This window comes from Piliocolobus tephrosceles, chromosome 19 (assembly GCF_002776525.5).
Source record: "Piliocolobus tephrosceles isolate RC106 chromosome 19, ASM277652v3, whole genome shotgun sequence".
NCBI lineage: Eukaryota > Metazoa > Chordata > Mammalia > Primates > Cercopithecidae > Piliocolobus > Piliocolobus tephrosceles.
In genome coordinates this window covers 562,492-582,995 of record NC_045452.1, presented here as the reverse complement: position 1 = coordinate 582,995, position 20,504 = coordinate 562,492, and the positions used below count along the sequence as shown (strand labels likewise).

General features: G+C 54.7%; 2 protein-coding genes across 12 annotated transcripts in view; one reads left to right on the top strand and one right to left on the bottom strand.

Annotated features, from left to right (window-relative positions):
- YPEL1 (yippee like 1) overlaps positions 1-8,915 on the top strand; it is a 35,670-nt gene extending 26,755 nt beyond the window's left edge. For 2 of the 4 annotated variants that reach the window (XM_023197983.2, XM_023197981.3), the window contains 3 exons: positions 2,633-2,676; positions 3,028-3,136; positions 5,257-8,915. In XM_023197983.2, coding sequence (XP_023053751.1) covers positions 2,633-2,676; positions 3,028-3,136; positions 5,257-5,346 — 243 coding nt within the window. In that variant the 3' untranslated portion in view covers positions 5,347-8,915. Of the gene's footprint in view, positions 1-2,632; positions 2,677-3,027; positions 3,137-4,504; positions 4,562-4,960; positions 5,121-5,256 lie in introns of those variants that run through there. The other 2 variants (XR_002727875.3, XM_023197982.2) reach the window with 2 other exon arrangements.
- Positions 8,544-20,504, bottom strand: part of PPIL2 (peptidylprolyl isomerase like 2) — a 31,963-nt gene continuing 20,002 nt past the window's right edge. Inside the window, exons 11-21 of one of the 8 annotated variants that reach the window (XM_023197977.2) lie at positions 20,022-20,097; positions 19,592-19,698; positions 18,878-18,967; positions 18,504-18,537; positions 17,764-17,881; positions 12,856-12,912; positions 12,070-12,142; positions 11,918-11,980; positions 11,665-11,798; positions 11,238-11,340; positions 8,544-10,389 (exon numbers count right to left, since the gene is read on the bottom strand). In XM_023197977.2, coding sequence (XP_023053745.1) covers positions 11,244-11,340; positions 11,665-11,798; positions 11,918-11,980; positions 12,070-12,142; positions 12,856-12,912; positions 17,764-17,881; positions 18,504-18,537; positions 18,878-18,967; positions 19,592-19,698; positions 20,022-20,097 — 849 coding nt within the window. In that variant the 3' untranslated portion in view covers positions 8,544-10,389; positions 11,238-11,243. The remainder of the gene's footprint in view (positions 10,390-11,237; positions 11,341-11,664; positions 11,799-11,917; positions 11,981-12,069; positions 12,143-12,855; positions 12,913-17,763; positions 17,882-18,503; positions 18,538-18,877; positions 18,968-19,591; positions 19,699-20,021; positions 20,098-20,504) is intronic. The other 7 variants (XM_023197978.3, XM_023197973.3, XM_023197974.3 and 4 more) reach the window with 7 other exon arrangements.

Here is a 20,504-nt window from a genome sequence, read left to right as displayed (position 1 = left end):
GCAAGCTCCGCCTCCCAGGTTTACGCCATTCTCCTGCCTCAGCCTCCCGAGTAGCTGGAACTACAGGCGCTCGCCACCACGCCCGGCTAGTTTTTTGTATTTTTTAGTAGAGACGGGGTTTCACCGTGTTAGCCAGGATGGTCTCGATCTCCTGACCTTGTGATCCGCCCATCTCGGCCTCCCAAAGTGCTGGGATTACAGGCTTGAGCCACCGCGCCCGGCCCCAGCTAATTTTTGTATTTTTAGTAGAGACGGGGTTTCGCCATGTTGGCCACGCTGGTCTTGAACTCCTGAACTTGTGATTCGCCTGCCTCAGCCTTGCAAAGTGGTGGGATTACATAGGCATGAACCACCATGCCCAGCCTTTTTAAAAAAATTTTTTGAGGCAGAGTTTCACTCTTGTCGCCCGGGCTGGAGCGCAATGGCATGATCTCAGCTCACTGCAGCCTCTACCTCTCAGGTTCAAGTGATTCTCCTGCCTCAGCCTCCTGAGTGGCTGAGAATACAGGCATCCTCCACCATGCCCAGCTAATTTCTGTATTTTTATTAGAGACAGGGTTTCTCCATGTTGGCCAGGCTGGTCTTGAAATCCTGACCTCAGGTGATCCACCACCTTGGCCTCCCAAAGTGCTGGAATTACAGGCATGCACCACCATGCCCGGCCCATTTATATTTTTAGAGGCAGTTTCTTGCTCTGTCCCCCAGGCTGGAGTGCAGTGGTGTAACCATGGCTCTCTGAACTCCTGAGCTCAAGCAGTCCTCCTGCCTCAGCCCGTTTTTGTTGTTGTTATTTGTTTTTCTAATTATGAACACTATAACCTGTGACCATTATTGTTGCATTTCCTTATATACTCAAGCTGGTTTGTTGTTTACAGTAAATTCTTAGAAGTGGGACTGCTGGCTCCTATACCATGTGCCTTTTCCAGTTCAATATTGTCAAATCGTGTTTCAGTCACATTCTTCATAGCCTTTTGCCTTTGTTAGACCAAAAACCCCCAAAAAGGGCTGGGCACGGTGGTTCACGCCTGCCAATACAAAACCATCTTTGTTTTATACAGAAATGTTGCTTGCTTTTTTTCTTTCCAGTGAAATTTAGATATGAAAATCTGACAGTGTACATCATGTATGATATATGCAGTTTCCTTTGTGGGAGTGGTATTGAGTGAGCATCTCTTACCAACTGACCTAAGACATGTTTAAATGACAGCCTCCATTATAAACTGTAATATAAGCCAGGCACGTTGGCTCACACCTGCAATCTCAACACTTTGGGAGGCCGAAGTGGGTGGATCACTTCAGGCCAGGAGTTCAAGACCAGCCTGGCCAACATGGCGAAACCCTATCTCTAAAATATCCTCTCTCTAAAGATACAAAAATTAGCTGGGCCTAGTGGCGTGTGCCTGCAGTCCCAGCTGCTGGAGAGGCTCAGGCAGGAGAATCGCTGGAACCCTGGACCAGAGGCTACAGTGGGTCCAGGTGGTGTCGCTGCACTCCAGCCTGAGTGGCAAAGTGAGACTCCATCTCCGAAAACCCCAACTCCCCACAAAATGTTTGATTTGGTTTGCATTTCTTTGATTGTGTTTGAGGTCGATTGAGACTTGAGGCTGGCACTGGAGCAGGCGTTCCCACCTGTCCCGTGAGGTCAAAGGTCGTGGAGAGTGACCGAGCGCATCGGGGTGCAGATGCCCTATTCTGACTCTTTCACACTTGGCCACCTTAGAATACGTGAATGTACCGTGAGCGGTTTCTCAGCACGTGCTGTTTCCTGGTGGGATAGATGTCACTGGAAGAGCCTTTCTCCAAGCGAGAGGCCATCTTGTGCTGTGACTTTTTTTTTTTTTTTTTGAGACAGAGTTTCACTCTTGTTGCCCAGCCTGGAGTGCAGTGGCGCAATCTTGGCTCACTGCAGCCTACACCTCCCAGGTCCAAGTGATTCTCCTGTCTTAGCCACCCAAGTAGCTGGGGTTACTGTCGCCCGCCACCACGCTCAGCTAACTTTTGTATTTTTAGTAGAGGTGGGATTTCACCATGTTGGCCAGGCTGGTCTCAAACTCCTGACCTCAGGTGATCCGCCCGCCTCAGCCTTCCAAAGTGCTGGCGTTACAGGCGTGAGCCACCGTACTCAGTCATGCTGTGACTTTTAAAACATTTCAGTGGGAAAGTATGGACACTTCCCCGTGCGCCTAATATCTGACAGCGCATCTGAACTGCTGCAGAAGAGGCGGCGAGGAGAGCATTTTGAGGATCTGTGGGTTTTCAGGTAGAGAAAATCATTCGTGATCCCCTCTCAGAACTCTTCTAATCAGGTAGAGTTGTCCAGACATACGAAGCTCACCATTTAAAAACTGATTTTGCCATGATTTCCAATAATAGTCACTTGCAGAATGTTGATGCAGCAGAATCAGCCACTTCCTGACCGTCTGCACTGAAAAACAGCTTGCAGCTCCGTTAAGTGGCTGTTGTTAGTAGAAGTGGAGTTCTGGAGGGGGGACGCCAGTGTCTGCTCCCGGTGACCCGTCCGGGTGCAGCTAACAGAACTTTGGCCGCGGGGCTGGGCTCCCCTGGCTCTGGGCAGCACCGCTTTGTTCCAGAAAGTACTCGCAGCCAATCTCACGGGACCTTCTTCTTTCAGTCCTTTCAGGGGAGCCAGGGACGCGCCTACCTCTTCAATTCTGTGTGAGTACCCTGGTTCAGCCTCGGGGGCGGCGTGGGCCCCGGGATGGCCTGGATGGTACCTACACAGCGCTCTGTGTAGAATCACCTGCTTAGGGGTCCTGAAAGAACCCACCATCCCCCGCCTGGGAGTTTCTGAAACGCACTAAGGATCTTGCCCCTAGCCTGTCCCATCACTGATCTTCCCCATTGATGGTGGGGGCAGGCAGGGAGTGGGGAGAGGCAGGATGCTGCTCCTGGGAGGTTCCCTGTTTTGGGGGAACTCTTAGGGGAATGGGGCGGGGCCCGCTGAGGGGCAGGACCTGGTCAGGGGTGGGCCGGGCCTGCAGCACGGTGGCCCCTCTTTCCCCTCAGGGTGAACGTGGGCTGCGGCCCCGCAGAGGAGAGGGTCCTTCTCACCGGGCTGCATGCGGTCGCCGACATCTACTGCGAGAACTGCAAGACCACACTCGGGTGGAAATACGTGAGTGCCGCCGGTTTCTAAGGGATGCTCGTGCCGCAAGGGGATGTGCCACTAAGTTGCCACTGACCCACACCTCCCCCTGCAGTGTGGCCCCTGGTACCGGTCACAGCGCTTTCAGAAACCCCAGCTCCTCAGCCGAGGCAGGCAGTCCAGGCTCCAGTGAGGCATGACCTCACCACTGCCCTCCAGCCTGGGTGACAGGCCCCCACCCAAAACAAAAAACAAAAACTCATGTTCAGGCCCATTTCTTCCTAAGCCAGGCTGTCTGCACCCAGCCTGCCCTCCGCCCCTGAGCAGAGCCTGGGTGTGGGAGGTGGCTGAGAGGGCTGCGGGGGACTGCGGGAGGCTGTGCCCACCGTCAGGGACAAGCCTGGAAGACCCCTCAGCGCCAGACCTGCTGGAGTGAGAGTCAGAGAGCTGCCCATGAGCAGCCGCCCAGATCCCTCTTCCCCGGAGACCTTGATTTGAAGGTCACAGTCCCCACCTCCTCTCCAGCCTTCACCTCTAGTTCCCTTCTCTCTCTACCACGTGGCTGATCTGGCCTCCAAAGCCAACAAACCTGGGGCCCTCAGGCCCTGCACCCTCTTGCCCCGCTTCCCTCCTCCACATTGCCCTGAGGTCTCTCTTCCAGGCTCCACTCTCTCTGGCCGACCTTTGTGGCCGAGTCCTCCCCTCCCCCAGGCCACCTCAGATTCCATGGTTTTGACTCCCTGGCCATCTGCCATCTGGTGGGTGCTCCCATGCCTTCCCTGGCTTGTTTTTGTTTTTGAGATGGTCTCAAACTCCTGACCTCAAGTGATCCACCCATCTCAGCCTCCCAAAGTGCTGGGATTACAGGCCTGAGCCACTGCACCCGGCCTGCCTGCCTTTTTTGAAGAAGGCTTTCCCATTCAGGCTCTGGTGTTCGCCGGGTCCAGGCCACCTGCTCTCCCTCTTTCCTGAATTCCTGATCATCTCTGGTCTCCCAGATTCCTCGTGAGCTTTGGAAGGCCACAGTTCACACGGTGGAAAAGGGCTCCACAAGACGGGCACGCATCCCCAGCCCTTCCCCCTGGTCAGTCAGCCCCTTACCCATCTGTGGGCCCCACTTCCAGAAACCCCTGCCTTCCCTGCATGGCCACCACACTGCATTCCCCTCTATGGCTGCACTCGCTGCTTCCTGCCGGCACAGTCCTTCCTGTGTCTGCCAGACCTGGGGCTGCCGCTTGGGTAGGCAGGATCCCATCTTGGTCTTCTGTGTCCCTAGCACCAGGCCATACACTCAGCAAAACAAAATGATGAGGATGTGTCTGTGGGAGAGATGTTAACTCCTCCCCATGCAGGGCCTTCTCCAGATATCCTGTTTTTTTGTTGTTGTTTTGTTTTTAGACAGGGTCTTGGTCGATCTCAGCTCATTGCAGCTTCGACCTTCTGGGTTGAAGCGGTCCTCCCACCTCAACCTCCCAAGTAGCTGGGATTACAGGCACACCACACCCAGCTAAGTTTTTGTTGCGTAGGCTTGTCTCGAACTCCTGGACTCAAGTCATCCTCCTGCCTTGGCCTCCCAAAGTGCTGGGATTACAGATGTGCACCACTGTGCCAGCCTTCGTCACTCTCCCTGTATTTGCCTTCACTCTAGTTATGCACAGAATTCCTGGAGTGTAGCCTTTTGCATCTCTTCAAGCCTCTTATATCACCCCACACGTAGTAAATTTTCAATAAACAGATCTGCATTCACACTGTCCCACAAGTAATCCCAGCACTTTGGGAGCCTGAGGTGGAAGGATCACTTGAGCCCCGGAGGTCAAGGCTGCAGGGAGCTATGACCACACCACTGCATTCCAGCCTGGGCGACAGAGTGAGACCCTATCTCAAAACAAGCAAATGAAAAACCTTTTAGTGTATGTGCTGCCGAAGTGAGCACATGAAAAACTTTCAACAACAAATGTAAAGTAAACCTGCACTGCCTCAGTGGACTCACCTGGAACAGACCCTTCAGCGCTGGGTGAGTGCACAGCTCAGGGAACACCTGGGTATAGTTAATAGTATAGACTTGGGGGGGGTTTTTTGCCAAAAGAGTGATGAAATTGAAAAGTGAAACCTTATGTCCCGAAACCTTCATCTCCCTTTTCTTTTTCAAGGAGCATGCATTTGAGAGCAGTCAGAAATATAAGGAAGGAAAATTCATCATTGAGCTTGCTCACATGATCAAAGACAATGGCTGGGAGTAAAGTGCGAACTTTCCCTTCTCCTTCGAATGCTGTTTTGTGAAAGAAACTGAATGTAATGGAAACGTAGGAGCAGCCGGTGGGAGCCTTTCCTGCCCTCTGACCTCAAAGGCTAGCTGCGCATAGCTCTTGACACACTCGGCCATCTCTGTGGGTAAGGTGTCCCCTCGGATCTGTCCTGTTCACGTACACGGTTGTTTCTGAAAATCTTCAATGCGCTTCTAACTTCTCAAGTTCTAGAGAAAGAATTAACCAACTGATGACTTACCCGCCTAGTTAATACCTTCCTTTCACCTGTCTTCAATATAGTTGGGCTCTGCTTTTTTAAGGTTCAGTTGAAAACCAAACTGAGGCCGGGCGCAGTGGCTCACGCCTGTAATCCCAGCACTTTGGGAGGCCGAGGCGGGTGGATCACCTGAGGTCAGGGGTTCTAGACCAGCCTGGCCAACATGGGGAAACCCCGTCTCTACTAAAAATACAAAAATTAGCTGGGCATGGTGGTGGCTGCCTGTAATCTTAGCTACTCAGGAGGCTGAGGCAGGAGAATCACTTGAACCTGGGAGGCGGAGGTTTCAGTGAGCTAGGATCGCGCCATCGCACTCCAGCCTGGGGCACAAGAGCGAGACTTCGTCTCAAAAAAAAAAAAAATTAGCTGGGTATGGTGGCGTATGCCTGTAGTCCCACCTACTCAGGAGGCTGATGCAGGGGAATCACTTGAACCCAGCAGGCGGAGGTTGCAGTGAGCCGAGATCGTGCCACTGCACTTCAGCCTGGCGACAGAGCAGGACTCCGTCTGAAAAAAAAGAGAACCAAACTAAGTCTCTGAAGACCATAGGGACAGGGTCTCTTTAGATAGTAAGTCTCACTATTCCCCTTTTTAGAGAAAAGGTATTGTAGCCCATCCTCCACCCTACTCTTTTTCTTAAAATTCGCAAAACTTCAAATTGGCTATTCCTCTTTCAAATGAACCACTGAAGTACAGTGTTCATTTAAGAATCTTACAGAGGCAGTCAACAGACTTATACACTAAGGGTATTTTTGGTTTTTAGCCTGTTCAGAAACAGGGGCCAGCACTGATGACATTTTAGATACACTCTAAATTGAGAAATGTGTCTAGTGGAACATGTTGTTTATTTAAGCCAGTAGATTCCTTATCTAGAAAGCAGGTGAGCTGGCCCTTAGAGAAGGCCGTCCCAGGGGCCTGCAGAGGTGCCGTTACTGAGGCGACAGCCTCACAGGTCTGGTACCAGGGGTTGTGCCCTCGGCGGTGACAGCAACTTAGGTGTCAGGCAGTTGCTGAGGGGCCGGTCCATGTCATTATAGAGTAACACACTGGACCGAGTAAAAGTCGGATTTCATTTTCTACCCTGGATGTACTTGAAAAGAATTATTTTTGCATATGAAAGAGGCCAGAACCCACAGGAAAAACTTCAAAACTTGACTTTTGCCAGAATGTAGAAAATTTGTTCAGAAAAGGTTAAAGCAACAAGACAGGTTTAGCCTTTGTGCATAAGCCTGCTAGATGCATCGCCCGTCCCTGCGTGGTGCTGTCCCATGTCACTTGAACTGATAGAAGGGCCTGTGCAATCTCCTAAGGCCTGTGTTTCTGCCACATATTTTATTATGAATTACAATCCACCCATCCACCTGCCCTCCACCAGGAGTGGGCACCCCATAAGGGTTTAGGCCACTTTGCAGAGGATGGAGGTCAAAAACCATTCCCGGATAAGTTTGGTTTTCAACATTTAGTAACTTGTCTCAGGGCACAGAGGGCAGGCAGGAGACTGGGGGAGGCCAAGGGGCAGCAGATAGGAGAGCACTGAGCCTGGACAGTTCTCAGCCTGGCGAGTGGCTCTGAAGCTGCCTTCAGACAAGGCTCCTCTGGGGCAAGAGTGCGAGCTGGCACACAGGAAGAACGTGGCCACCTGTCCAGCTTCACACCTCCCCTGACGTAAGCCCTTCCTAAACCCAGAGCTACGGTCCATGCAGGCACTGGGCTGTGCCCACTCGAGCTCACTGCCCACGTAGAGCATGCCTTTGGGTGCCATCTCTTGGCCCAAGCCTTGGTATGTGGGACATGCCGCTGCCCTGGTGGGCATGGCACTGAGATGCATCAATTCAGCAGGAGTGACAAAGGCAGAAGTTCCTTTAAAGCACATCTTCCACTTAGGAAAGGAAGGAAGTTTTTGTACTGTCTCGTAAGCCTCCACATCCAGCTATGGCCCTGCAAGCTGCCTTATCCCTGCGCTAGTCTCCCTCACGGGTTCAGGCTGGCCCAGCACATCCCGACCTCCTGAGCTCGCGTGCCGCCATCCAGAGCACAGGGGTCACCGCACGCTGCAGGGCTCTTGCTGCCTTGTCTCAAGCCTGGAGAGGCTCTGCCCACGAGCTGGCACATGAAGTTAGCAACGCCTGTGGCTTCAGTCAATTGTCTGAGACTCTGAAGAGGCCGAGACACCTTCCCGACTGGAAGAAGTTGTTCACTGAAAACTTATTTTAAACTGACCCTTCCCTTCGAGTCTTCATTCCTCTCCCATGTGGGAACCCAGCCTTGGATGCCCTGGGGACTAGGGGAAACAGTTGGGGGTTTGTGCCGTCCCCAGCCTGCTATGGGTGTGAGGACAGCCAGGTCCTGAGTGACTCATGTTTCACTTACATTGAAGAATCTTCTAAAACTCTTCCGAGTGGTTTTACACACTCAAGTTCTATTTAAGAGCTGTTCTGTGTGTTGGGCGAGTTCGCTGCTCCCTCGATTTGGGCACTTTGGTTTTTGTCTTTCCTGACGGCATCGATTGGACATTTTTTACTAGTCTTATGAATTTTCTTATGACTTATTTTGTATTTTTTTTTTGTAACTTATACCAACAAAACTTTTATCACTTTTTGTTGTTGTTGTTGGGCTTCTGCAAAATGCAAGCTCATTTTTAAACCAAATGACTAGACCATGAGCTGGCGACAGGGGAAGTGCTATTCACAAGACCATGTCTACCACCCTCTAAAATTCCTGAACAATATCATCTGGGACTTCTATTTATTTAAAACAAATCTTCCTTGAGAGCCTTGGGAGGTGATGTCAGGGTTATAAATGGCACAGTGCATTTGCTGTAGGAATGTGGTTTGGCACTGTTTTATACACACACAGTATTTTTATACCTTAATGCTTATTCTTGATGGCATCTGTCAGATATGAGAATCAGAAATAAGAATCTTCCCAAAATCCTTTAATTTACCTGATGCCCTCATCAGGTTGTTAAAAATTCAAGTGGTTTTAATAGCTAAAAACCTGCAAATTAAGCTCTAAAACAAACTACAGAAATGTAAACCTTCACTTGCCAAAGGTCCTTGGTGGCCTGTCCCCTGCCCCAGGGGCAGATGGCCCTGAAGCCCTTCCCTCACTGTGCAGGCCACTGGGTGAGGCTGGATGGTCACCCACGGCGGCTTCACTGCAAGGAGCAGGACTGCCAAGCTCAAGCACGGGGCCTTCAACTTCCCCTGTCCTCTGGCCACGCTGCCAGCCCTTGGTCCTTATCTGTGTGAGGTTTACAAATAAAGCTTCTGATGTCAAATGTTTACATTGTGCTCTCAGTGGACGAGGCCATGTCCTGATGCGGAGGGCTGAGCCCAGGCTCGCTCTGGCACCCCTGAGAGCAGAGGGCTGTCTTAGGTTCTTCAAGCTCTGGAGCCAAGGGCGGTCTGGTCCTACTTCTCTGCCCCCACCATTGGGGGGATTTGAATGTGGCCAGAGAATACAGTCAGGGCCAGCCAGGGTGGCCACAGGGTCCTCTCCAAACCTGCTTCTCCCTCCCTGGTCAGGCTTTCACACCCGCCGGCCCCCCCCCGCCACCCACCACCCACACCTGTACCCTGGACGCTGGCTCAGAGGCCTACGGGTGGGTAGACACCTGGGCAGTCACTGTGTCCTACTGCGCTGCTCCTGTGCAGGCCCAGCTTGGTGTCTGAGCCTCTTACAAGTGAGCCCCTGCCAGGGCTAGACCAGACCTCGCTGAAGACAGTGCCTGGCGCGAGGCATTGAAGGCATCAAAAGTCACTCCAGGGGCCTGATCAACAGTCACAGATGGGGTGACAGGCTGCAGAGGGATGGGCTGGAGAAGAGGCGGAGTCAGCCGTGGTGCAGTTCTTGTTCTTAGCATGATGAAGGGCCAGAGGCTGGTGTGCAGCAGGGTGACAAGAGGCAGACATGCCTCTAGCGGTCATCAGGCAGCCTGTGGCAGTGGACGGGGTGAGGCAGGGATGCAGATGAGGCACCACCCGGCATCCAGGGAGACAAAAGGCTCGGGCCTGCAGCTTCAACATCAGTGAGGAGAAAAGGAAGGGCAGAGGTACAGCCTGGAACTAACAGGTTCAAGATTTGGGGCAACAAAAATGAGACAACCAAGAACAAGACCTAAGTTAGGGCTTAGTGTGAAGAACTAGAAGTGGGGGGCCTGAGGGCAACAGGGAGCCCGAGAGGCGAAGGAGGGAAGGCGGGTCCATGACACGAGAACACTGACCACTGGCCCGGGCTGAAAACAGAAGAAAAAGCGAGCCAGGGCACACTTAATAGAAAAATGGGGTCAAGGGGGGGGGGGGGGTCTTTAAGTTAGGAGATGCTGATGCAACCGGCCCAAGGCCATCAGAGTCAGTGACAGGAGGAGCAGAGTCTTGGAGCCCAGTGGCCGGGCCTGAAAGCAGCAAGGCCACCTTCTCAGCAGGAGGGTGGGGAGACGGACTGCTTGTTCTCCTCACAGCCAGAGACACTGGCCTCAACCAGGTGTGGGTCCCCTCAAGATTCTGATAGGGGCAGAGAGAAGCCACGCAGGCTTGAGATGAAGCCCGGGTAGTACATGGCCAGAGCAGGCAAGTGGGGCCCCGAGAGCCCAGGCAGGGTACGGCAGGAAAGTCAATGCTGCAGTCCGGCACCGGCCATCAGAAGCCCCTGAAGCCCACCCGCAGAGGCTCAGACTCGGCAGGTCTGGGGGTCTGAAAACTTGTCCCAGGTGATGGCGTTGGTCAGGGGACCACACTGGTTGTATAAATAGGCTGTCCCTGAGAAGATGACAGAAGAAGGGGTAAGAAAACCAGACTTATACAGCTGGGCGTGGTGGTGCACGCCTGTAGTCCCAGCTACTTGGGAGGCTGAGGCAGGAGGATTGCTTGAACCCAGGAGGCTGAGGCTGCAGTGAGCCATGATCACACCACTGCACTGGAGCCTGGGCAACAGAGCAAGACCCTGTCTTAAAAAGGAAACCAGGCCGGGCGCGGTGGCTCAAGCCTGTAATCCCAGCACTTTGGGAGGCCGAGACGGGTGGATCACGAGGTCAGGAGATCGAGACCATCCTGGCTAACATGGTGAAACCCCGTCTCTAGTAAAAAATACAAAAAACTAGCCGGGCGAGATGGCAGGCGCCTGTAGTCCCAGCTACTCGGGAGGCTGAGGCAGGAGAATGGCGTGAACCTGGGAGGCGGAGTTTGCAGTGAGCCGAGATCGCGCCACTGCACTCCAGCCTGGGCGACAGAGCTAGACGCTAGACTCCATCTCAAAAAAAAAAAAAAAAAAAAAAAAAAAAGGAAACCAGAATGTGGAGACACAGTCCTTCCTCACCAACCTGGCCTACTGGAGGCCTGGGGCGCCAGCCTGGGTAGGGCAGACCTTATGCTCTGAGGTCCCAGCAGTGGGCTCTGGCTGGGCCAGGTCCTGGAAACAGGGCCAAGGCCCCTGGCAACAGGTTAAGGGGTGGGGAGGCTGTGGGCTCCCAGGGGCCAGGAAAGGGGATGCAAGCAGCAGGTAAGCCATTTATTGGATGGCAGCAGAGGGCAGGCTAGGAAGACTGGAAATGAAGATGTGGACACAGGCCCCCAGCCCTGCAACCCCACCAAGGTCCACAGTGGCCAACCTGCTGCTACCAGGAGCTGAAGTCCCCAAAACCCCGACTGGGCTTCTTCTTGGACATGGGGACAGTGGCACTGGTTGAGGGCTCTTCCTCTGCCACTCGCTTCCTGGGAAGAGAAGAAGCCGCTGGGAGTCCACGCCCTCCCTCAGCCCCTCCTGACTTGTCTGTATCTCTATACGGCCCTCCCTGTATACGCCCAACCCCTCCCACCTGCTGCTCCCACGTCCCCCTGAATTCGATGGCTTCCGCCCACAGAGACCCCGGCCAGGCCTTCAGAGGCAGTCCCTCAGCTGCAGAGGCCACATAGCACAAGCCCACGCCCAGGACCAGTGCCCGTGGCTTTCTTGCAGACTCTGGATCTGACCCTCAGACCTCAGTCAGCCCCAGGAAACACCATGGGAAACAGGGAGGCCAGCCGCGCGGCACTCACGTGGCTGCTGGGTTGATGTACTTGCCCACGCCCTGGCGGAAGGTCTGGGGGCCCTGGCTCCCTGCCTCGGGCTGGCTGCTCTTCACTTTGGTCTCCGGGGCTGCCTCAAGCTGTGTCTTCCGCTCCTGGGCGATCTGTGGCACGAGAGGGTGGAGGCTGACTAGCAGCACCTTGGGCAGGACAGATGCTAGGCTTGGGGTGGGAAGGTGCGCTGGCCCAGACCCTCCTAGGTGGTGGCATCGTGCCCCCTCACCTGGGCATCAGCTTCCTCATAGGGGTCCACGAACACTGTAGTGGCATCGATGCGGATCTCCTCCTAGCAGAAGAGGAGGCTCAGTGCACGGCAGGTCCTCCCCTTGCCTGCCTGGCCCCCAGCCGCCACACCCCACCTCCCTGGGCACAGACCTTAGGGCGGTCAGTTTTGGGGTCACTCTCCACATTCTCCATGGCTGTCAGTACGTCAAAGCCCCCAACAACCCTGCAGCAGGGAGACAGAGGCGGGTCTGCATGCGCTCAAGGAGGGCACCCTCACAGCCGAGCCCCAAGGCATGTGGGAAGAGGGGCTGAGAGCCCCGAGGCTGGCCTGGTGGTCCTCGGGCAGCAGCCAGGAAGGCGATGAGAGGGAGTGGCAAGGGCGGGGTCAGCAGACCACGGCCCTGGGCATATCCAGCTGGGTTTTTTTTCTGGTTTTCTTTTGGTTCCCCCACCCACAGGAAAAACAGGAGTCACAAATGTGGCTTGTGCTGTCCCCACTGGTTTGGTAATAGAGTTCCACTTGGCCAGAACCGCATCACCTGCATCCACCTTGTTTCGTGCTGCTTCCACACAGTTGGGTGGGCGTCAAGAGACCACGTGGCCCACAATTCTGGAAAGACCCCTGGACTAGAGGGTGAAGGGAGCTGGGCGTGGCCAGGCTTGTGAGTGTCGCGCCATCAGGTCTGAGACAGGGCAGTGGCCAGGCCACGCAGGAGTGAGTTTCCTCCTCTCCTGAGCCTGGTGGGTCTGGAGAGCCAGACTTCCCTGGCACAGGGAGCACCCTCCGTCCCAGCTCTGCATAGCCTCAACTCCCAGCAGTGACGGCCAGCACAGACATGGCTCAGGTCCACAGAGAGGCCAGCGAGGAGGCCTCAGGTGGGGAAGGAACCCACCTAGCCCACTGACCCCCAGGCTCCACACAGCCGCTTCCCTTACCGTCCAAAGATGGTGTGCTTCTTGTCCAGGTAGGCACAGGAGCGAAATGTGATGAAGCTGGGGAGGAGGATTGGACGGTTAGGGAGAGCATGGCACCTTCTGCATCTGGCCTGCCTGAGAGCACACCAGGAGCTGCCCACCCTCTACAGTCAGCTCTGGGAACCTGCGGCTTCCGCGGACACATGTGTGCATGTGGCTCCCTGCTGCCGCCCACCAGGGCAGGTCATCAGCCCCCAAGGCTGCCCAGGGAACCCCGGACCTCCATCTGTCCCCAGGTCCTCCTGCTGCCCCGGCTGCTGCCCAATGCCTGTCAGGGAGTCCCTGTGCCCAGAGCCAGCCTGGCCATGCAGCTCTGTGGGAGGTGGCTGGGACAAGGTGACACCTGGAAAACCAGAGCCAGCCCCGTGCCATCAAGGGACCTGTCAAAGGACTGAGGAGAAAGGAGGCAACAAAGCCAGAATAGGAATCAAGGGATTAAGAAATGTGGGTAACATAAACATGGACAAAGAAAATGCTCAGGTCGTCCAGGCACAGTGGCTCACGCCTGTAATCCCAGCACTTTGGCAGGCCGAGGCAGGAAGACCGCTTGACTCCAGGAGTTGAAGAACAGCTGGGGCAATGGCGTGAACCTGGGAGGTGGAGCCTGCAGTGAGCTGAGATCGCACCACTGCACTCCAGCCTGGGTGACAAAGCGAGTCTCCGTCTTAAAAAAAAAAAATTTCCAGGAGGAGCTTGCCTCGGGATGGTTCTTTTACTTTCCTCGTATCTGAGTTTAATTCTGCTTCTAGTTTCCTTCACTGTGTTAGAAATCAGCCAGAGAGAACCGCTTGCAGGTCAGAGCTGAGGTCTGCCCCACTGTAGACGTGACATCTGCGGACACCTGCCTGGTGGTCTTGGCGGTGGTCAGACTCGGTGGGCTCCGGAGCACGTCCCTGCATGGCTGGGGGAGCGCATGTTCAATGCGGCAGGGGTTAAGTCCTGTGTGTCTCACCAGCAGGGTGTGTGGGCTGTGCCTGCCTGCACCACCCTGGGGTGCTCCATGCCACCAGTGCTGGGACCCACCCAGTATCTTCCACTGTTTTCCTTTCAGCCTCTCTGGCTCTGCCCTCTGAGGGCTTTTTGAACGCTCACGGCTGGGGTCTGTCGCGTTCTCATTCATCCTGAAAGTCTTTTTTTTTTTTCCCTTCGAGACGGAGTCTTGCTGTCACCCAGGTTGCAGTGCAGTGGCGCAATCTTGGCTCACTGCAACGTCTGCCTCCGGGGTTCAAGCGATTCTCCTGCCTCAGCCTCCCAAGTAGCTGGAATTACAGGTGCCCACCACCATGCCTGGCTAATTTTTATTATTTTTAGTAGAGACATGGTTTCACCATGTTGGCCAGGCTGTTCTTAAACTCCTGGCCTCAGGTGATCCACCACCCGCCTTGGCCTCCCAACGTGCTGGGATTGATCCTGACAGTTTTTTTTCTTTTTCTGAGATGGAGTCTCGCTCTGTCGCCTGGGCTGGAGTGCAGTGGCGCAATCTCGGCTCACTGCAAGCTCTGCCTCCCGGGTTTACACCATTCTCCTGCCTCAGCCTCCCAAGTAGCTGGGACTACAGGTGCTCGCCACCACGCCCAGCTAATTTTTTGCATTTTTAGTAGAGACGGGGTTTCACCATGTTAGCCAGGATGGCCTTGATCTCCTGACCTCGTGATCCGACTGCCTCAGCCTCCAAAAGTGCTGGGATTACAGGTGCGAGCCACCGCGCCCAGCCTCCTCCTGGAAAATCTTTAATTACAAGAATCATGAAAGGAAAAACAAAGCTGTAACTAATTAAAGTCTAATTATCTTTGAATACAGTAAAATAGGCAAACCTTTGGCAGCAGTTGTCCAAGAAAGCACAAAATACTACTAGAAATAAGAAGAGGCCGGGTGCGGTGGCTCAAGCCTGTAATCCCAGCACTTTGGGAGGCTGAGGCAGGAGGATCACCTGAGGTCAGGAGTTCGAGACCAGCCTGGCCAACATGGTGAAACCCCATCTCTACTAAAAATACAAAAATTAGCCGGGCGTGGTGGCAGGCACCTGTAATCCTAGCTACTCAGGAGGCTGAGGCAGGAGAATCGCTTGAACCCAGGAGGCGGAGGTTGCGGTGAGCCAAGATCGTGCCATTGCACTCCAGCCTGAGGGACCAGAGAGACTCCATCTCAAAAAAAAAAAAAAGAAATAAGAGAAGGCTGAGCATGGTGGCTCATGCCTGTAATCTCAGCACTTTGGGAGGCTGAGACGGGTGGATCACCTGAGGTCAGGAGTTGGAGACCAGCCTGGCCAACATGGTGAAACCCTGTCTCTACTAAAAATACAAAAAATTAGCTGGGCATTGTGGTGGGCGTCTGTCATCCCAGGAGAACTGCTTGAACCAGGAGGCAGAGGTTGCAGCGAGCCGAGATCCCACCATTGCACTCCAGCCTGGGTGACAAGAGTGACACTCCATCTCAAAAAAAAAAAAGAAGAAGAGAAGGTGGCAACTGATCTGTCAGCAGTTTCACAGGCTGGTTAAGCCAAAGAGAAATAAAAAATAATAAAATGATTCCCCATCCTGGCCCCTGCCAAACAACAAGAACCAACCATGCACCCAACCTGCTTGAAAATAACCAACAGTCCTAGGCAATCCTTGGCTGAGAGGAAACTGAAAGGGAAGCTACCAACCGCCAGCAAGCAGTGAAGAGGGAACGTGCACCCTCAAAATGACAGATGCGGCTACCAGAAGCAGACATGGATTACAGTGGAGGAGGAGGAAAAGCACCATGAAGAAGCAAAGACAGAGAGTGAAAACAATTCCACAGGAAGTGAAAACAGACCCTTCAAAGACCATTAAGGGATCGAGGAACGGAAAGTGTGATTAGGAAGGAGAAAAAAAAAAGGTGAGCACAGAGATGCCGAGAGAACATCAGCTTCATGGGAACAAGTGCCGTTAACCCTGAAATGAAAGCCCCAAGGAAGTGGCACGAACGGCTGGCTGCCAGCTGCCTTTGGCCGGCTGTTCACCACAGCTGATGCCAGTGCGATTTTTTTTTTTTTTTTCCCAGACAGGGTTTCACTGCTGCCCAGGATAGAGTGCAGTGGTGTGATCCCAGCTCACTGCAGCTTTGACTTCCCAGGCTCAGAGGATCCCCCCCCTCACCCTCCCAAGTAGCTGGGACTACAGGCACACACCACCATGCCCCACTAATTTTTAAAATTTTTTGTAGAGGCCGGGCGCGGTGGCTCAAGCCTGTAATCCCAGCACTTTGGGAGGCCGAGGCAGGCGGATCACGAGGTCAGGAGATCGAGACCATCCTGGCTAACCCGGTGAAACTCCGTCTCTACTAAAAAAATACAAAAAACTAGCCGGGCGAGGTGGCGGGCGCCTGTAGTCCCAGCTACTCGGGAGGCTGAGGCAGGAGAATGGCGTAAACCCAGGCGGCGGAGCTTGCAGTGAGCTGAGATCCAGCCACTGCACTCCAGCCCGGGCGACAGACTCCGTCTCAAAAAAAAAAAAAATTTTTTTTTGTAGAGATGGGGTTTTGCCATGTTGCCCAGGCTTGTCTCAAATTCCTGGGCTCAGGCAATCCACCTACCTCAGCCTCCCCAAGTGCTGGGATTACAGGTGTGAGCCACCACGCCCGGCCACCCCTGTGATTTTAACCATTCCAGGCTACAAAGCCACAGCCAGCTCTGCTCACAACATGCAGGGGCCACACATGTCACAGCAAAACCTGCTGGAGCCAGTCCACACAACTGAGACCACGTGTGACAAGACAGTGAGCCGGGGAAGGCCACAGCAAAGCCACAAGAGGCCAGGGTTCACCCCTGAATGCCATGGAGACACCCGTGCACTCTGGCCTTGTAGTGGCCACATCCACAAATCCCAGGAGGACCAGAAAAGCACAGAATCATCGTAACAGATGCTAAGAAAGAAACCTCTAGAAACTCAGCCACCCTCCTAAAAAACAGCCCAACAACAAATGTTCTGAGAAGGCAAAACATCGATTCCTGTGGAGCACAGCAAGACGCCCACTTCCTTCTCCTCATCAGGCCCACAGTGACATGACGGTGACAGGACTGATGAGCACACCAGGGTGGCAGAGAGGAGGCCAGCTTTTGATGATAAGCGTGACTATCTAGAAAACCCAAAAAACTCTTAAACCCTTTTTTAATTATAAGAGAACGTGATAAAGTGGCTAGATATAAAATGAACAGTAGTTTTTCTCTCCATGAGCAATGATCCCCAAAGTTGGAAAAGGTCCATTTACAAAAGTATCACAAATTATAAAAAGTCCTTAAGAAGTTGCTTTATCCAGAAAGTCACAGGACCCATGTGAAGAAAATGATTGAAAGACTAAAACGTAAAGTCAGGCCACTGTCTGGGGTGGCAGGTGGATGGAAAGGGCACCTCTGTTCTTCCACAGTACAGGCATCTGCTGGCCCCCCATCCCCTGCTGCTTGCCACCAGCCTGCACACTGCTCCCCACATGCACCAGGGCCACACATTCCCCAGACCTCCTGTGTCTCTCCAGGCGCCTCTCCCTGTCCAGTCAATGCCCTGCACAATCCCTCCCACATGCTGCTCCAGCACGCTGACCTCCCCAGCACTGCCTGGCCACAGGCACCCACACGAACGCCTGGTCCTATCAAGAGGCCCTTCTGGACCTCCAGTAATTCATGACTTCTGGTCTCTCGAGGACAAACCGGGCACAGGCAGCTCTTCCTGCTGACTCACTCTGGGGGCCCCCCTTTTGAACACAGGTACACATGCTTGGCCTAGGTGTGCCGTACACTGTCTGGGTTTGATTCAGAACCAGCACACCCTTCAGGGAGGGCCAAGAGGAGAACCTGCAGGGAGTGCTGGCTCACCTCCCAGGCCACCCCAGCCAGCCCGGCTGACTCACAATTGAGATTTGTTGCTGTTGGGCCCTGAGTTGGCCATGCTGAGGATGCCGCGGCCCGTGTGAGAGAGGTTGGGCCGGAACTCATCTTTGAAGGGCTTCCCCCAGTACGACTCCCCGCCTAGAAGAGAAAGGCCCACAGAAGCAGGAAAGCTTGGGCCCCAGCCGAGGCAGAACCAGAAACCTCAGAGTCCCAAGGGGCATCAGGGCCTTGCTGAGCCCAGCCTGGGGCAGGGGCACTTGATAGGGTGGCCCCCGGCCCCACGTCACCAACTCCTGGGTCCTTTGGAGCCCCCACGCCTCCACACAGGCAGGCTACTGCCCACTCACCCCAGCCCTGCCTGGGGCCTGCCCCAGGACAGGAATTAAAGAGTCAAGACCGCCATCATTATCACTCAAGCTATGGGAATACGGAGTGGGGGGGCCTGGACCCAAGCAGCTGTCAGGCTGAGGGGCTTGGAGAGGCTGCAGGAGGGAGGGCTGGCCGTGGTCTGAGGTGGACCCCAGGGGCCCAGGGAAGAGACCACACACTCCTGTCTCCTCTACCATACAGGCCTCAGAGCCACCTGGAAATGAGAAAACTGAGGGCCAGGCCTGAGCGGGCACAGCACTGATGGCTGCCAGTCGTTCCACCCTGGTCTAATAGATTCCACGTCTGAGCTCTGCACAGCCCCTGCCCAGCTACCCTCATGACCCACAGAGCAGCCAAGGTGCCCAGAGAGGGGCCCAGTACCAGTACCTACCCATGCCTGTGCCTGTGGGGTCGCCCCCTTGGATCTGTGAAAACAAAAGCCAGTGAGCAAGTCACACTCTGAGACCCGAGGCCCACTGCCTGCCTGACTGAAGGAGACCCCTCCTGCTACATGGCTCCAGACGGGGGCTGGGCTCTTGGTGATGATAAGGGGCCCTCCCAGCCACCTCCCCGTGTGAACCCAGTGCTGGATGGGCTGGGGCCTCAAGGGTCAGCCTATGGGTTCCCCAACAGAAGTTCACTGACCAGACTCATCCTGGCCACCATGGCATGGGCCAGGGCCCTGGAACGGGGCAGGGACAAGCCCACCCAGTCCCTGATGTCCCACCAAGCTCATCTGTGCAGCCAGTGACTCCCGTCACTCACCACGAAGTTCCGGATGGATCTGTGGAAGATGGTGCCGTCGTAATAATGCTTCTTGCAAAGCCTGATGAAGTTTTCGCAGGTTTTTGGTGTCTGCAACATAGCTTGTATGAGGCAGAGAGCTGCCAAAGGCAGCTCACCACAGCCACAGGAGGCCTTTTTTTTTGAGATGCAGTCTTGCTGTCGCCCAGGCTGGAGTGCTGTGGCACGATCTCTGCTCACTGCAACCTCCACCTCCTAGGTTCAAGACATTCTCCGGCCTCAGCCTCCCAAGTAGCCAGGACTATAGGCGTGCACCACCACACCTGGCTAATTTTTGTAGTTTTAGTAGAGACGGGGTTTCCCCATGTTGGCCAGGCTGGTCTTTAACATGTAGCCGAGTCAGCTGCCCGGCCACACTGGGCAAGGATGGACCCACAACAGCAACCAACAGGCCCCGTGCAGCCGCATGGCCCAGAGCAGAGCTCACGGGAGAAGTGTGGGCAGAGCAGCAGGTGCGGCCTGGCCCCTTCTCTGAAACACTGGCACCTGTGCGCAGGCCATGCTGCCAACACGGCCCCCTAGGAAGGACACAGGGCACTGCTGCGGGTCCCGCCTAGTGACAGGCTGAATGTCCTACAAGCACATACCAGTGGCAGCCCTATATTTAAGACATGGCTGTCAAATGACCCCAGAAATGACCTTGGGACATGGGGAGGGGCCGGCCTTCACACCCACCAGGTCGCAGTGCAGCTCCAGGTTGAGGTCTCCCTTGTTGGTGTGCAGTCGCACGTAGCCCTTCTTCTTCACAAACTGGTAGCGGAGCACATCCTCATCGATGGCAGCTATAAGCATAGGTCCCAGCTCGGCCCCTGCCCTTACCCTGGGGCAGCCCCACTGTGCCAGGCAGCATCGGCCTCAGACACACAGGCAGGGACTAGGATCCAGCTCTGGGGAGAGCAGGGGAGCTGGAGGCCGAGGGTCTGCTCAGGCCACGCACCAGCCTCATGGGGCTGGCAGGGGTTCAGCAGCTAAGAGGGGGAGGACTAGGGGCTCAGGTGACAGTGGGAGCCCCTGACAGGCCAAGAAAGTGGGAGTCGGGGAGCACACCCACCCCCTGCCACTTTCAGGTCACATGGCAGGTGACTACAGAGGCAAAGGTGGCTACCTGCTTCATGTGTCGTCTCTGGGACCATCGCAGTGGAAGTGAAGGAAGCGCTGACCTTCCCTGTGGAATAGTGGGCCTGCCAAGGAAACCAGGATGGCACCTCAGCAGTGCCATGGGAGGCAGGTGGGCGGGGATGTGTCACTTGCCTAGAAGCCAACCACATACCACCCCTGCCCCCCAGGCCCTGCTTGGTGCCTCTCCTCCAGGAGGGCCTCCCGACCAGCAGGAGGAAGAAGCCAAGGCAAGGCCGAGCCAGGGCCCCCTGGCCTCAACTGGGTCCCGACTCTTACGGCATCAGCTGAAACCCTGGAGATAAAATACCACATAGGACTGGCCACCTCAGGATTAGGAGTATATGGCTGACTTCTCATTTATTTTTATTTTAATTTTTTTTATCAGACAAGGTCTTGCTCTGTACCCAGGCTGGAGTGCAGTGGTGCGATCCTGGTGCACTGCAGCCTCTAACTCCTGGGCTCAAGTGAT